This window comes from Oncorhynchus tshawytscha, linkage group LG11 (genome assembly GCF_018296145.1).
Source record: "Oncorhynchus tshawytscha isolate Ot180627B linkage group LG11, Otsh_v2.0, whole genome shotgun sequence".
NCBI lineage: Eukaryota > Metazoa > Chordata > Actinopteri > Salmoniformes > Salmonidae > Oncorhynchus > Oncorhynchus tshawytscha.
Window position 1 is genome coordinate 55,091,805 of NC_056439.1, and position 16,302 is coordinate 55,108,106.

The 16,302-nt window shown below is 50.2% G+C and overlaps 1 protein-coding gene across 2 annotated transcripts in view; it reads left to right on the plus strand.

The window, feature by feature from the left end:
- Positions 1-10,245: 10,245 nt before the first annotated feature.
- The window catches only part of rab11fip5a (RAB11 family interacting protein 5a (class I)), a 67,395-nt gene continuing 61,338 nt past the window's right edge, over positions 10,246-16,302 (plus strand). Inside the window, exon 1 of one of the 2 annotated variants that reach the window (XM_024416114.2) lies at positions 10,246-10,940. In XM_024416114.2, the coding sequence (XP_024271882.2) occupies positions 10,555-10,940 (386 nt within the window). In that variant the 5' untranslated portion in view covers positions 10,246-10,554. The remainder of the gene's footprint in view (positions 10,941-16,302) is intronic. The other variant, XM_042330396.1, reaches the window with a different exon arrangement.

Consider the following 16,302-nt stretch of genomic DNA (forward strand, 5'->3'; position numbering starts at 1 on the left):
CCAGTGACTGACAGATTCCACCTCTTCCCTCCCAGTGACTGACAGATTCCACCTCTTTACCCCCAGTGACTGACAGATTCCTCCTCTTTACTCCCAGTGACTAACAGATTCCACCTCTTCCCTCCCAGTGACTGACAGATTCCACCTCTTCCCTCCCAGTGACTGACAGATTCCACCTCTTCCCTCCCAGTGACTAACAGATTTGGAGGTCATTCTGCCATGCGCACCGCCATGCGGTGGTCCAATTAAACTTCCCAAAGAGCAGTAACTCTAGCAGAGGTCCAATAGTCCTTCCAGAAGAGCAGTAACTCTAGCAGAGGTCCAATAGTCCTTCCAGAAGAGCAGTAACTCTAGCAGACGACTAAGTCTTCTGTTAAATGGCACAAAGGGGAGGGGGAGGCAGGGAGGGGGAGGGGAGGCGGAGGGGAGGCAGGGAGGGGAGGCAGGGAGGGGAAGGGGAGGCAGGGAGGGGGAGTGGAGGCAGGGAGGGGGGGAGTGGAGGGAGGGGAAGGGGAGGCAGGGAGGGGAGGGGAGGCAGGGAGGGGAGTGGAGGCAGGGAGGGGGAGGGGGAGGCAGGGAGGGGGAGGCAGGGGGGGGAGGCAGGGACGGCTGATAGGGCCTTGGCTGCTCCCTCCATCGGATATGCGGCTCCGCTCACCTCGGCGCCGGATGGATTAATCTGTTGTCCTGTTTCGATAGGATATCAGTTTATATACCGACAGACAATGGTTGTGTCTCAAATGACACCCCATTCCCTTTAAAGTGTTGTGACCAGGGCCCGTAGTGACCAGGGCCCGTAGTGACCAGGGCTCATAGTGACCAGGGCTCGTAGTGACCAGGGCCTGTAGTGACCAGGGCCCGTAGTGACCAGGGCCCGTAGTGACCAGGGCTCGTAGTGACCAGGGCCCGTAGTGACCAGGGCCCGTAGTGACCAGGGCTCGTAGTGACCAGGGCTCGTAGTGACCAGGGCCCGTAGTGACCAGGGCTCGTAGTGACCAGGGCCCGTAGTGACCAGGGCTCGTAGTGACCAGGGCCCGTAGTGACCAGGGCCCGTAGTGACCAGGGCCCGTAGTGACCAGGGCCCGTAGTGACCAGGGCTCGTAGTGACCAGGGCCCGTAGTGACTAGGGCCGTAGTGACCAGGGCTCGTAGTGACCAGGGCCCGTAGTGACCAGGGCTCGTAGTGACCAGGGCCCGTAGTGACTAGGGCCGTAGTGACCAGGGCTCGTAGTGACCAGGGCCCGTAGTGACCAGGGCCCGTAGTGACCAGGGCCCGTAGTGACCAGGGCCCGTAGTGACCAGGGCCCGTAGTGACCAGGGCTCGTAGTGACCAGGGCTGCTAAGCAAGCTGCTAAATCATTCAGTTTACATCTTCCCTACATCTTGTCAAAGCTATTGTAGACTATCTGAAATTAGATGTAGGCCTATCAGGGGCTATAGGCTACCGAGTTTATCTAAGCAAACCATGGCAACATTTAATTAGAATCATAAGCCCAGGCCTCCTGAGTGGTGCAGTGGTCTAAGGCACTGCATCGCTGTGCCACCAGAGATTCTGGGTTCGAGGCCAGGCTTGAGACCGATGGGGCGGCGCACAATTGGCACAGCGTCGTCAGGGTTAGGGGAGGGTGTAGGTGTTTCCTCCGACACATTGGTGCGGTTGTAACTACCAATTGGATACCACAAAAGAGGGGCAAAAAGAATCATAAACCCAGATTTATGTCTGTATTCTATGCCTATTGAAATGACAAGTCAATCTCTGAAAAAGGGACATTTATAACGTTTTTTAGTCTGAACATCTGGCACATAACAGTACAATTGCCAGAAAATGCGTTATGCGTTTTATAACATGATATTATTCAACAGCCTACAGTGCAAATGTTGATTGAGAAATGATGTCATTTTATTTTATTTTTGCTCCGGTACCTAAAGAAATAGCACTACATCACTGACTATAATTGGTTGAATCTGTAATGCCACTATAGTTACACATCTTTGTTTTGAATTTTACTTACTTTTTGTAAAGACTGAAAAGTCTCATCATAAAAGTATTTTGTTAAAACTGACTACCTGTCTCTTTACTGGACATAATACGTTCCTATGGGATTTTACCTAAAGTGACGTGTTCAGGGCAGATTTTCTGTCATTTTTCTTAAAATTGAAACAGAACAGAATATCATGCTAGTTGGTGCTAGTTCCGGGACGGAAACATTAGCCAGGAGTAGTCAACCCGGGTTGCGGTTAGCTAGCTGTGATGATCCAGATGAAAAGGTTCAGAGTTTGTGGTAGGAATTTGGGGATATGGAGAGAAAAATAGGTCCTGTGTGCTCTGGTTTGAAACGCGTTGTATGAACTGGCGAGAGCTTTCCGAGCTTAAGGTTAGCTGATGACCGCTAGCAGTGGTTAGCTGACTGATAGCTGGTAGCTAGCTTCAGTTGAGGTATTCCAGTTCGAGGTAAATACAAATACTTTAGGGAAAAAACAAAACAGATCCACACCACATTGGGTGAGGCGGGTTGCAGGAGAGTATTTTGAAGTTGAGGTTTAGGAAAAATATTAAAAAGAACGCGAAGAAAAAGATATATACACATGGGACGAGACAAGACAAAGACAAGGACGTCTGACTGCTACGCCATCTTGGATTGCAAGGAAAGCTGGAATCCAACTTTTGAAAGTTGGATCCTTTTATCCTTTTGAGGCTTTCGTACAATATGATTTTGAGCATTTAAAGCCACTGGGAAACGTCCATGGCAGGCATTGTTGTCACTTTAGCTTCCTACATAACTTCTGAGTGATAGAAAGCACAAGTACCACCACCAATCAGCCTACACCACTGCACACACACCCGTCGTTACTATGACAACTAGTGTAGACATTTCAGCAAATGACTGCTGTCTGAACACACGTGAATCTGATTTGGTCACTTGTAACTTGCTGTTTGGACAGTCAATATTCTAAAACAGAGTTGAAAAACCAAACTGATTTGAGCATTAAAGGCCTGCAGTGTGAACAAGGCTTTAGACAAAAGCAGAAGTGCTGACACATACCATTGGCAGTACAGTACAGTACAGCACAGGCCTGCAGTGTGAACAAGGCTTTAGTCTCACATCGACCTCTACATGCAACAGCATTATTATACAACTCGAACCAGTAGTCCTTCCAGAAGATCAGTAACTCTAGCAGAGGTCCAGTAGTTCTTCCCTAAGAGCAGTAACTCTAGCAGAGGTCCAATAGTGCTTCCAGAAGAGCAGTAACTCTAGCAGAAGTCCAATAGTCCTTCCAGAAGAGCAGTAACTCTAGCAGAAGTCCAGTAGTCCTTCCAGAAGAGCAGTAATTCTAGCAGAGGTCCAATAGTACTTCCAGAAGAGCAGTAACTCTAGCAGAAGTCCAATAGTCCTTCCAGAAGAGCAGTAACTCTAGCAGAAGTCCAGTAGTCCTTCCAGAAGAGCAGTAATTCTAGCAGAGGTCCAATAGTCCTTCCCGAAGAGCAGTAACTCTAGCAGAGGTCAAATAGTTATTCCAGAAGAGCAGTAACTCTAGCAGAGGTCCAATAGTCCTTCCAGAAGAGCAGTAACTCTAGCAGAGGTCAAATAGTCCTTCCAGAAGAACAGTAGCTCTAGCAGAGGTCCAATAGTCCTTCCCGAAGAGCAGTAACTCTAGCAGAGGTCCAATAGTCCTTCCAGAAGAGCAGTAATTCTAGCAGAGGTCCAATAGTCCTTCCAGAAGAGCAGTAACTCTAGCAGAGGTCAAATAGTTATTCCAGAAGAGCAGTAACTCTAGCAGAGGTCCAATAGTCCTTCCAGAAGAGCAGTAACTCTAGCAGAGGTCCAATAGTCCTTCCAGAAGAGCAGTAACTCTAGTAGAGGTGATGAAGTCTCCATGTTGGTTTAACTGTAAAAGGACTTTCTCAGTACATCTGCTGAGCTTTCTACCAGCACTCTTAAAAGTTCTTCACAACTTGTTTTTGCCTCAGAACTAACACTCTTGATTAAAATAATAAAGTTATCATCAAGCATTTGATTTGAATCATGTGTATTAGTCCAGCCCTTTGGGTTCCCAGGATCAGGATTAGAGCCAGGACCAGGATTAGAACCAGGATCAGGATTAGAGCCAGGACCAGGATTAGAACCAGGATCGGGATTAGAACCAGGATCAGGATTAGAACCAGGACCAGGATTAGAACCAGGATCAGGATTAGAACCAGGACCAGGATTAGAACCAGGATCGGGATTAGAACCAGGATCAGGATTAGAACCAGGACCAGGATTAGAACCAGGATCAGGATTAGAACCAGGATCAGGATTAGAATCAGGATCAGGATTAGAATCAGGATCAGGATTAGAACCAGGACCAGGATTAAAACCAGGATCAGGATTAGAATCAGGATTAGGAAACACTCCCTCTGTTATAACATCCTGCATTGGAGCTGAGCAGTGAGAGAACAGAACCCAGCAGCCAGCCACGCCTCACTGACCAGGTGGTAAATTCTCTTCTTCCATAACAGCAAAAAGACAGTAATAAAATCAGCTAAATGAATTAAGCCCTCCAGCTCCCTCACTCTTTCCCTCTCTGTCTCTTTTTTCTGCAACTCATCTGCCAGATGCAGCAGGTATCAGGAATATGACTGACAGTCACTGCAGTCAGTGGATTCTCACCTGCTGCTAAATAGTAAACCAGAGGTGTCAAACTTATCCCATGGAGGGCCTAGTGTCTGCTGGATTTTGGGTTTTCCTTTCAATGAAGCTCTAGACCACCAGGTGAGGGGAGTTCCTTACTAATTAGTGACCTTCATTCATCAATCAAGGACAAGGATGGAGCAAAAACCCATCGACAATCGGCCCTCCATGGAATGAGTTTGACACGTGCTGTAGGTGATTGACTGTAGGCCACAGTATATATATATATATATATGTATATATGTTTTATTTATTTAACTAGGCAAGTCGGTTAAGAACACATTCTTATTTACAATGACGGCCTACCAAAAGGCCTCCTGCGGGGACGGGGGCTGAGATAAAAAAACAACAAATACAATTAAAATATAGGAGAAAACACACATCACAACAAGACATAGACCACAACACTACATAAAGAGAGACCTAAGACAACACCATAGCAAGGCAGCAACACATAACACAGCATGTTAGCAACACAACATTGCAGCAGCACAGAACATGGTACAAACATCGTTGGGCACAGACAACAGCACAAAGGGCAAGAAGGTAGAGACAACAATACATCACGCAAAGCAGCCACAGCGGTCAGTAAGGGTGTCCATGCATGAAGCAGCCACAGCGGTCAGTAAGGGTGTCCATGCATGAAGCAGCCACAGCGGTCAGTAAGGGTGTCCATGCATGAAGCAGCCACAGTGGTCAGTAAGGGTGGCCATCCACAAAGCAGCCACAGCGCTCAGTAAGAGTGTCCATCCACAAAGCAGCCACAGCGTTCAGTAAGAGTGTCCATCCACAAAGCAGCCACAGCGCTCAGTAAGGGTGTCCATGCACAAAGCAGCCACAGCGCTCAGTAAGGGTGTCCATCCACAAAGCAGCCACAGTGCTCAGCAAGGGTGTCCATCCACAAAGCAGCCACAGCGCTCAGTAAGGGTGTCCATCCACAAAGCAGCCACAGCGCTCAGTAAGGGAGTCTATGATTGAGTCTTTCAATGAAGGGTTGAAACTCTACGGCGGTTTGGCTACCAGGTGAGGTCCTCATCAGACTGCTGTCTACTAAAGCAATGAGAGGCCCTAGACTAAGGACCAATATAAAAGGGTGGCTGGCAAACATTTTAAGGGCCAATCTGGAATTGATACATACATTTTACCAGCATCATCCCTCAACTGTTTATCAAAACAGTGGCTGGGTTTCCACTTGGTTTAAATCCCAGATTACCCCTTTATCGTGTGGGCTACATTGTTGAATAGCATGTGTTGCTTAGTTTGAAGATTAGGCTGAAGGCGAAAGGCTTGTATTTTCAATCTATGAAAACTTCCCACTGGCTGTAAAGGGTGTACCACCACTACGGACTACAATAGTCCTGGTTGGGAGATAAAACACAAATCTGCCAAAATGTGTCCATTTATTTTTAAGAGTTCAAACGTACTACTGGTATAACAAACCACAACAACAACAACTACCCATGTTGGCCCTGCAGAAGGAGTGACAGAGAGTACCCATGTTGGCCCTGCAGAAGGAGTGACAGAGAGTACCCATGTTGGCCCTGCAGAAGGAGTGACAGAGAGTACCCATGTTGGCCCTGCAGAAGGAGTGACAGAGTGAACCCATGTTGGCCCTGCAGAAGGAGTGACAGAGAGTACCCATGTTGGCCCTGCAGAAGGAGTGACAGAGTACCCATGTTGGCCCTGCAGAAGGAGTGACAGAGTGAAACCATGTTGGCCCTGTGGAAGGAGTGACAGAGAGTACCCATGTTGGCCCTGCAGAAGGAGTGACAGAGTGAACCCATGTTGGCCCTGTGGAAGGAGTGACAGAGAGTACCCATGTTGGCCCTGCAGAAGGAGTGACAGAGAGTACCCATGTTGGCCCTGCAGAAGGAGTGACAGAGTGAACCCATGTTGGCCCTGCAGAAGGAGTGACAGAGAGTACCCATGTTGGCCCTGCAGAAGGAGTGACAGAGAGTACCCATGTTGGCCCTGCAGAAGGAGTGACAGAGTGAACCAATGTTGGCCCTGCAGAAGGAGTGACAGAGAGTACCCATGTTGGCCCTGCAGAAGGAGTGACAGAGAGTACCCATGTTGGCCCTGCAGAAGGAGTGACAGAGTGAACCCATGTTGGCCCTGCAGAAGGAGTGACAGAGAGTACCCATGTTGGCCCTGTGGAAGGAGTGACAGAGAGTACCCATGTTGGCCCTGCAGAAGGAGTGACAGAGTACCCATGTTGGCCCTGCAGAAGGAGTGACAGAGAGTACCCATGTTGGCCCTGCAGAAGGAGTGACAGAGAGTACCCATGTTGGCCCTGTGGAAGGAGTGACAGAGTACCCATGTTGGCCCTGCAGAAGGAGTGACAGAGAGTACCCATGTTGGCCCTGCAGAAGGAGTGACAGAGTACCCATGTTGGCCCTGCAGAAGGAGTGACAGAGTGAACCCATGTTGGCCCTGTGGAAGGAGTGACAGAGAGTACCCATGTTGGCCCTGCAGAAGGAGTGACAGAGAGTACCCATGTTGGCCCTGCAGAAGGAGTGACAGAGTGAACCCATGTTGGCCCTGCAGAAGGAGTGACAGAGTACCCATGTTGGCCCTGCAGAAGGAGTGACAGAGAGTACCCATGTTGGCCCTGCAGAAGGAGTGACAGAGAGTACCCATGTTGGCCCTGCAGAAGGAGTGACAGAGAGTACCCATGTTGGCCCTGCAGAAGGAGTGACAGAGTGAACCCATGTTGGCCCTGCAGAAGGAGTGACAGAGAGTACCCATGTTGGCCCTGCAGAAGGAGTGACAGAGAGTACCCATGTTGGCCCTGCAGAAGGAGTGACAGAGAGTACCCATGTTGGCCCTGCAGAAGGAGTGACAGAGAGTACCCATGTTGGCCCTGCAGAAGGAGTGACAGACAGTACCCATGTTGGCCCTGCAGAAGGAGTGACAGAGTCCCGCATTCAACACCATAGTACCCTCCAAGCTCGTCATCAAGCTCGAGACCCTGGGTCTCGACCCCGCCCTGTGCAACTGGGTACTGGACTTCCTGACGGGCCGCCCCCAGGTGGTGAGGGTAGGCAACAACATCTCCTCCCCGCTGATCCTCAACACTGGGGCCCCACAAGGGTGCGTTCTGAGCCCTCTCCTGTACTCCCTGTTCACCCACGACTGCGTGGCCACGCACGCCTCCAACTCAATCATCAAGTTCGCGGACGACACAACAGTGGTAGGCTTGATTATCATCAACGACGAGACGGCCTACAGGGAGGAGGTGAGGGCCCTCGGAGTGTGGTGTCAGGAAAATAACCTCACACTCAACGTCAACAAAACTAAGGAGATGATTGTGGACTTCAGGAAACAGCAGAGGGAACACCCCCCTATCCACATCGATGGAACAGTAGTGGAGAGGGTAGCAAGTTTTAAGTTCCTCGGCATACACATCACAGACAAACTGAATTGGTCCACTCACACAGACAGCATCGTGAAGAAGGCGCAGCAGCGCCTCTTCAACCTCAGGAGGCTGAAGAAATTCGGCTTGTCACCAAAAGCACTCACAAACTTCTACAGATGCACAATCGAGAGCATCCTGGCGGGCTGTATCACCGCCTGGTACGGCAACTGCTCCGCCCTCAACCGTAAGGCTCTCCAGAGGGTAGTGAGGTCTGCACAACGCATCACCGGGGGCAAACTACCTGCCCTCCAGGACACCTACACCACCCGATGTTACAGGAAGGCCATAAAGATCATCAAGGACAACAACCACCCGAGCCACTGCCTGTTCACCCCGCTATCATCCAGAAGGCGAGGTCAGTACAGGTGCATCAAAGCTGGGACCGAGAGACTGAAAAACAGCTTCTATCTCAAGGCCATCAGACTGTTAAACAGCCACCACTAACATTGAGTGGCTGCTGCCAACACACTGACACTGACTCAACTCCAGCCACTTTAATAATGGGAATTGATGGGAAATGATGTAAATATATAAACAATGCTACCTTATATAATGTTACTTACCCTACATTATTCATCTCATATGCATACGTATATACTGTACTCTATATCATTGACTGCATCCTTATGTAATACATGTATCACTAGCCACTTTAACTATGCCACTTTGTTTACATACTCATCTCATATGCATATACTGTACTCGATATCAGCTACTGTATCTTGCCTATGCTGCTCTGTACCATCACTCATTCATATATCCTTATGTACATATTCTTTATCCCCTTACACTGTGTATAAGACAGTAGTTTTGGAATTGTTAGTTAGATTACTTGATGGTTATTACTGCATTGTCGGAACTAGAAGCACAAGCATTTCGCTACACTCGCATTAACATCTGCTAACCATGTGTATGTGACAAATAAAATGTGATTTGATTTGAGTACCCATGTTGGCCCTGCAGAAGGAGTGACAGAGTGAACCCATGTTGGCCCTGCAGAAGGAGTGACAGAGAGTACCCATGTTGGCCCTGCAGAAGGAGTGACAGAGTGAACCCATTTTGGCCCTGCAGAAGGAGTGACAGAGTGAACCCATATTGGCCCTGCAGAAGGAGTGACAGAGAGTACCCATGTTGGCCCTGCAGAAGGAGTGACAGAGAGTACCCATGTTGGCCCTGCAGAAGGAGTGACAGAGAGTACCCATGTTGGCCCTGCAGAAGGAGTGACAGAGAGTACCCATGTTGGCCCTGCAGAAGGAGTGACAGAGAGTACCCATGTTGGCCCTGCAGAAGGAGTGACAGAGTACCCATGTTGGCCCTGCAGAAGGAGTGACAGAGAGGTTTTCTTTCCTACCGATCATCTGGCGGGCCCACTGGGCACAGACATCTAGAGTTGTCAACTAACGTGATTTTTTATTTTATTTTTTACTTTAAGTTAAAAGTTGAGTAAAAAAATAGTAAATGTCCTAACATTGATGCCTTTTTTCAAATCCAATTAGATATACACTTTGATTCAATGTCATCAACACATAGATCTTTTACTCCAGTTGAAATGACGTGGAAACAACGTTGATTCAACCCATTTTCTGCCCAGTGGGGAGCAACAGAGCATCTGCAATGTTATGTCATCCCAGGGCTGTGTGTACTCTAGAACTGTTCTCACAGCGCAGTACCCCGGAGGGGAAGGTGGTCTCCCTACTTCCAATGGGTCTGATCTGAGAGACAGGCCGCAGTCTGGACAGGATAGTTATCACTGCAACTCTTTAAAAACAAAGGATCTTTGTAATATACGTTTCACGTTATCATATTACTAGAGATTCTGATAAACTGAGCCTCGGGTATTGTGGTGGAAGCTGTTTTCTACTACCTTCTTCCTGTAGAGAGAGGATAAAGGCGTGACATTGGCACTGCCTTGGTTTCAACCATAGAGAATGATAGAGAAAACATCCTTATATAGTTCTATTATGGCGTCTGTAAGTGCATGGGAAACGCCAATGAGGCAATCTCCATTTTGAAGAAGTCCATTTTTGATTTATTTTTTACGATTAGCTGATCCCTCCTGGTGAGCCAATGAAGTTGAAATGTCCCACCCAGTTGAAATGGTGGAAGCCCTCAATGCGCTGCGCATTTTGACGACGGCCTTTTGCCACTAGAGAACTCTATCATTGTCTATGGTTTGAACAATTCTGACTGCAGAGAGGGGACGCGGAGACGCGCGTCGTACCGTCGATAGCTTTATTAGCATAGCCGAGCATACGCCACGATACACATGCTGGGGCAACGAACAGTGAAGACACTACAGACAGACCGGTCAATACCGACAACTTAAAGGATACAATAATGCCGAGCCGTCCACCTCGCGACTAGGCTGGACGGCATCTCTGAGAGACGCTGAGGGAAACGGCAGGGTATCCTCCCATTTCCACGTTTACATTTGAGCCTGTCCTCACTCTCTGTTTCTTTGGACATGTCCTCGCTAAATATAGACTACGACGAAGACCAGAGATGGGTTCCTACACACGTCCAGGTCACCGTTCTGCGGGGCAGGGGCTTGCGGGCGAAGGGCAAACACGGTACCAGCGACGTCTACACCATTATCCAGGTGGGCAAGGAGAAATACTCCACTTGTGTTCTGGAAAAGACCACTGTTCCCGAATGGAAGGAGGAATGTTCTTTCGAGTTGTTACCGGGTGTTCTGGAGCAGGTTGGGGACGGGGGCGCATACCCCCCCGGGAGCAGCGACTTGGTCCTGACGGTGATGCACCGGGCGCTCATGGGACTGGACGTGTTTCTGGGCCAAGCCGTGATCCCTCTGGATAAGGTGTTTCAGGACAGAATATGCATGAAAAACGAGTAGGTTTCATTTCTTTTGAGGTTTGAAGTCTTTTTGCTGTATATTCCATTTGATTTCAGCGCTTCAGGGAGACGAGAGAACACCGGCCCTGTCCTGCATGGTGGTCTGTTCGAGAAACAGTCTCGCAGTGTTTCAAAGAGAGATTTTTTTTAAACTCCCAAAGCTTTACATTGTACGACAACATTAGTCAACTTTACCTTTCTTTTAATTGGGTTTAGAGGGTTTATTCTAAAGTTGACTTCTATAAACACAACAACTGTCAGATCATTCTGCAGCTTCAACCCAGGGCCTCTGCACTACCAGACACGCCCTCTACATGCAGCCAGACATCACAACTAGTTTGTCAAACATGACTATGACTATGAAGAGGGGACTATGCTATTTGATAGCCATTCTAGACTGCCGTGCTATTACTTTTCAGGCTGTGTAATGCTACATGAGGTTAGCCTACAGAGCTGGGCTATGATGAGGGAGGTTAGCCTACAGAGCTGGGCTATGATGAGGGAGGTTAGCCTACAGAGCTGGGCTATGATGAGGGAGGTTAGCCTACAGAGCTGGGCTATGATGAGGGAGGTTAGACTACAGAGCTGGGCTATGATGAGGGAGGTTAGACTACATGAGGTTAGCCTACAGAGCTGGGCTATGATGAGGGAGGTTAGACTACATGAGGTTAGCCTACAGAGCTGAGCTATGATGAGGGAGGTTGGCCTACAGAGCTGTGCTATGATGAGGGAGGTTAGCCTACAGAGCTGTGCTATGATGAGTGAGGTTAGTCTACAGAGCTGGGCTAAGCTGAGGGAGGTTAGCCTACAGAGCTGGCCTATGATGAGGGAGGTTAGCCTACAGAGCTGGGCTATGATGAGGGAGGTTAGACTACATGAGGTTAGCCTACAGAGCTGGCCTATGATGAGGGAGGTTGGCCTACAGAGCTGTGCTATGATGAGGGAGGTTAGCCTACAGAGCTGTGCTATGATGAGTGAGGTTAGTCTACAGAGCTGTGCTATGATGAGGGAGGTTGGCCTACAGAGCTGTGCTATGATGAGGGAGGTTGGCCTACAGAGCTGGGCTAAGCTGAGGGAGGTTAGCCTACAGAGCTGGGCTATGATGAGGGAGGTTAGACTACATGAGGTTAGCCTACAGAGCTGGGCTATGATGAGGGAGGTTGGCCTACAGAGCTGTGCTATGATGAGGGAGGTTAGCCTACAGAGCTGGGCTATGCTGAGGGAGGTTAGCCTACAGAGCTGGGCTATGATGAGGAGGTTGGCCTACAGAGCTGTGCTATGATGAGGAGGTTAGCCTACCGAGCTGTGCTATGATGAGGGAGGTTTGCCTACAGAGCTGTGCTATGATGAGGGAGGTTAGCCTACAGAGCTGGGCTAGGCTACATGAGGTTAGCCTACAGAGCTGGCCTATGATGAGGAGGTTAGCCTACAGAGCTGGGCTATGATGAGGGAGGTTAGCCTACAGAGCTGGGCTATGATGAGGAGGTTAGCCTACAGAGCTGGCCTATGATGCGGGAGGTTAGCCTATAGAGCTGGGCTGAGGGAGGTTAGCCTACAGAGCTGGGCTATGATGAGGGAGGTTAGCCTACAGAGCTGGCCTATGATGAGGAGGTTAGCCTACAGAGCTGGGCTAGGCTACATGAGGTTAGCCTACAGAGCTGGCCTATGATGAGGGAGGTTAGCCTACAGAGCTGTGCTATGATGAGGGAGGTTAGCCTACAGAGCTGTGCTATGATGAGTGAGGTTAGTCTACAGAGCTGTGCTATGATGAGGGAGGTTGGCCTACAGAGCTGTGCTATGATGAGGGAGGTTGGCCTACAGAGCTGGGCTAAGCTGAGGGAGGTTAGCCTACAGAGCTGGGCTATGATGAGGGAGGTTAGACTACATGAGGTTAGCCTACAGAGCTGGGCTATGATGAGGGAGGTTGGCCTACAGAGCTGTGCTATGATGAGGGAGGTTAGCCTACAGAGCTGGGCTATGCTGAGGGAGGTTAGCCTACAGAGCTGGGCTATGATGAGGGAGGTTGGCCTACAGAGCTGTGCTATGATGAGGGAGGTTAGCCTACCGAGCTGTGCTATGATGAGGGAGGTTAGCCTACAGAGCTGTGCTATGATGAGGGAGGTTAGCCTACAGAGCTGGGCTAGGCTACATGAGGTTAGCCTACAGAGCTGGCCTATGATGAGGGAGGTTAGCCTACAGAGCTGGGCTATGATGAGGGAGGTTAGCCTACAGAGCTGGGCTATGATGAGGGAGGTTAGCCTACAGAGCTGGCCTATGATGCGGGAGGTTAGCCTATAGAGCTGGGCTGAGGGAGGTTAGCCTACAGAGCTGGGCTATGATGAGGAGGTTAGCCTACAGAGCTGGCCTATGATGAGGGAGGTTAGCCTACAGAGCTGGGCTAGGCTACATGAGGTTAGCCTACAGAGCTGGCCTATGATGAGGAGGTTAGCCTACAGAGCTGTGCTATGATGAGGGAGGTTAGCCTACAGAGCTGGGCTATGCTGAGGGAGGTTAGCCTACAGAGCTGGGCTATGATGAGGAGGTTGGCCTACAGAGCTGGGCTATGCTGAGGGAGGTTAGCCTACAGAGCTGTGCTATGATGAGGGAGGTTAGCCTACAGAGCTGGCCTATGATGAGGGAGGTTAGCCTACAGAGCTGGGCTATGATGAGGAGGTTAGCCTACAGAGCTGGGCTATGCTGAGGGAGGTTAGCCTACAGAGCTGTGCTATGATGAGGGAGGTTAGCCTACAGAGCTGGGCTATGCTGAGGGAGGTTAGCCTACAGAGCTGTGCTATGATGAGGGAGGTTAGCCTACAGAGCTGGCCTATGATGAGGAGGTTAGCCTACAGAGCTGTGCTATGCTGAGGGAGGTTAGACTACAGAGCTGGGCTATGCTGAGGAGGTTAGCCTACAGAGCTGGGCTATGATGAGGGAGGTTGGCCTACAGAGCTGGGCTATGCTGAGGAGGTTAGCCTACAGAGCTGTGCTATAATGAGGGAGGTTAGCCTACAGAGCTGGCCTATGATGAGGGAGGTTAGCCTACAGAGCTGGGCTATGATGAGGGAGGTTAGCCTACAGAGCTGGGCTATGATGAGGAGGTTAGCCTACAGAGCTGGGCTATGATGAGGAGGTTAGCCTACAGAGCTGGGCTATGATGAGGAGGTTAGCCTACAGAGCTGGGCTATGATGAGGGAGGTTAGCCTACAGAGCTGGGCTATGATGAGGAGGTTAGACTACATGAGGTTAGCCTACAGAGCTGTGCTATGATGAGGGAGGTTGGCCTACAGAGCTGTGCTATGATGAGGGAGGTTAGCCTACAGAGCTGGGCTATGATGAGGGAGGTTAGCCTACAGAGCTGGGCTATGATGAGGAGGTTAGCCTACAGAGCTGTGCTATGATGAGGAGGTTAGCCTACCGAGCTGTGCTATGATGAGGGAGGTTAGCCTACAGAGCTGTGCTATGATGAGGGAGGTTAGCCTACAGAGCTGGGCTAGGCTACATGAGGTTAGCCTACAGAGCTGGCCTATGATGAGGGAGGTTAGCCTACAGAGCTGGGCTATGATGAGGGAGGTTAGCCTACAGAGCTGGGCTATGATGAGGAGGTTAGCCTACAGAGCTGGCCTATGATGCGGGAGGTTAGCCTATAGAGCTGGGCTGAGGGAGGTTAGCCTACAGAGCTGGGCTATGATGAGGAGGTTAGCCTACAGAGCTGGCCTATGATGAGGGAGGTTAACCTACAGAGCTGGCCTATGATGAGGGAGGTTAGCCTACAGAGCTGGCCTATGATGAGGGAGGTTAGCCTACAGAGCTGGCCTATGATGAGGGAGGTTAGCCTACAGAGCTGGCCTATGATGAGGGAGGTTAGCCTACAGAGCTGGCCTATGATTAGGGAGGTTAGCCTACAGAGCTGGCCTATGATGAGGGAGGTTAGCCTCCAGAGCTGGCCTATGATGAGGGAGGTTAGCCTACAGAGCTGGCCTATGATGAGGGAGGTTAGCCTACAGAGCTGGCCTATGATGAGGGAGGTTAGCCTACAGAGCTGGCCTATGATGCGGGAGGTTAGCCTATAGAGCTGGGCTGAGGGAGGTTAGCCTACAGAGCTGGGCTATGATGAGGGAGGTTAGCCTACAGAGCTGGCCTATGATGAGGGAGGTTAGCCTACAGAGCTGGGCTAGGCTACATGAGGTTAGCCTACAGAGCTGGCCTATGATGAGGGAGGTTAGCCTACAGAGCTGTGCTATGATGAGGGAGGTTAGCCTACAGAGCTGGGCTATGCTGAGGGAGGTTAGCCTACAGAGCTGGGCTATGATGAGGGAGGTTGGCCTACAGAGCTGGGCTATGCTGAGGGAGGTTAGCCTACAGAGCTGTGCTATGATGAGGGAGGTTAGCCTACAGAGCTGGCCTATGATGAGGGAGGTTAGCCTACAGAGCTGGGCTATGATGAGGAGGTTAGCCTACAGAGCTGGGCTATGCTGAGGGAGGTTAGCCTACAGAGCTGTGCTATGATGAGGGAGGTTAGCCTACAGAGCTGGGCTATGCTGAGGAGGTTAGCCTACAGAGCTGTGCTATGATGAGGGAGGTTAGCCTACAGAGCTGGCCTATGATGAGGGAGGTTAGCCTACAGAGCTGTGCTATGCTGAGGAGGTTAGACTACAGAGCTGGGCTATGCTGAGGGAGGTTAGCCTACAGAGCTGGGCTATGATGAGGAGGTTGGCCTACAGAGCTGGGCTATGCTGAGGGAGGTTAGCCTACAGAGCTGTGCTATAATGAGGGAGGTTAGCCTACAGAGCTGGCCTATGATGAGGGAGGTTAGCCTACAGAGCTGGGCTATGATGAGGGAGGTTAGCCTACAGAGCTGGGCTATGATGAGGGAGGTTAGCCTACAGAGCTGGGCTATGATGAGGGAGGTTAGCCTACAGAGCTGGGCTATGATGAGGAGGTTAGCCTACAGAGCTGGGCTATGATGAGGGAGGTTAGCCTACAGAGCTGGGCTATGATGAGGGAGGTTAGACTACATGAGGTTAGCCTACAGAGCTGTGCTATGATGAGGAGGTTGGCCTACAGAGCTGTGCTATGATGAGGGAGGTTAGCCTACAGAGCTGGGCTATGATGAGGAGGTTAGCCTACAGAGCTGGGCTATGATGAGGGAGGTTAGCCTACAGAGCTGTGCTATGATGAGGGAGGTTAGCCTACCGAGCTGTGCTATGATGAGGGAGGTTAGCCTACAGAGCTGTGCTATGATGAGGAGGTTAGCCTACAGAGCTGGGCTAGGCTACATGAGGTTAGCCTACAGAGCTGGCCTATGATGAGGGAGGTTAGCCTACAGAGCTGGGCTATGATGAGGAGGTTAGCCTACAGA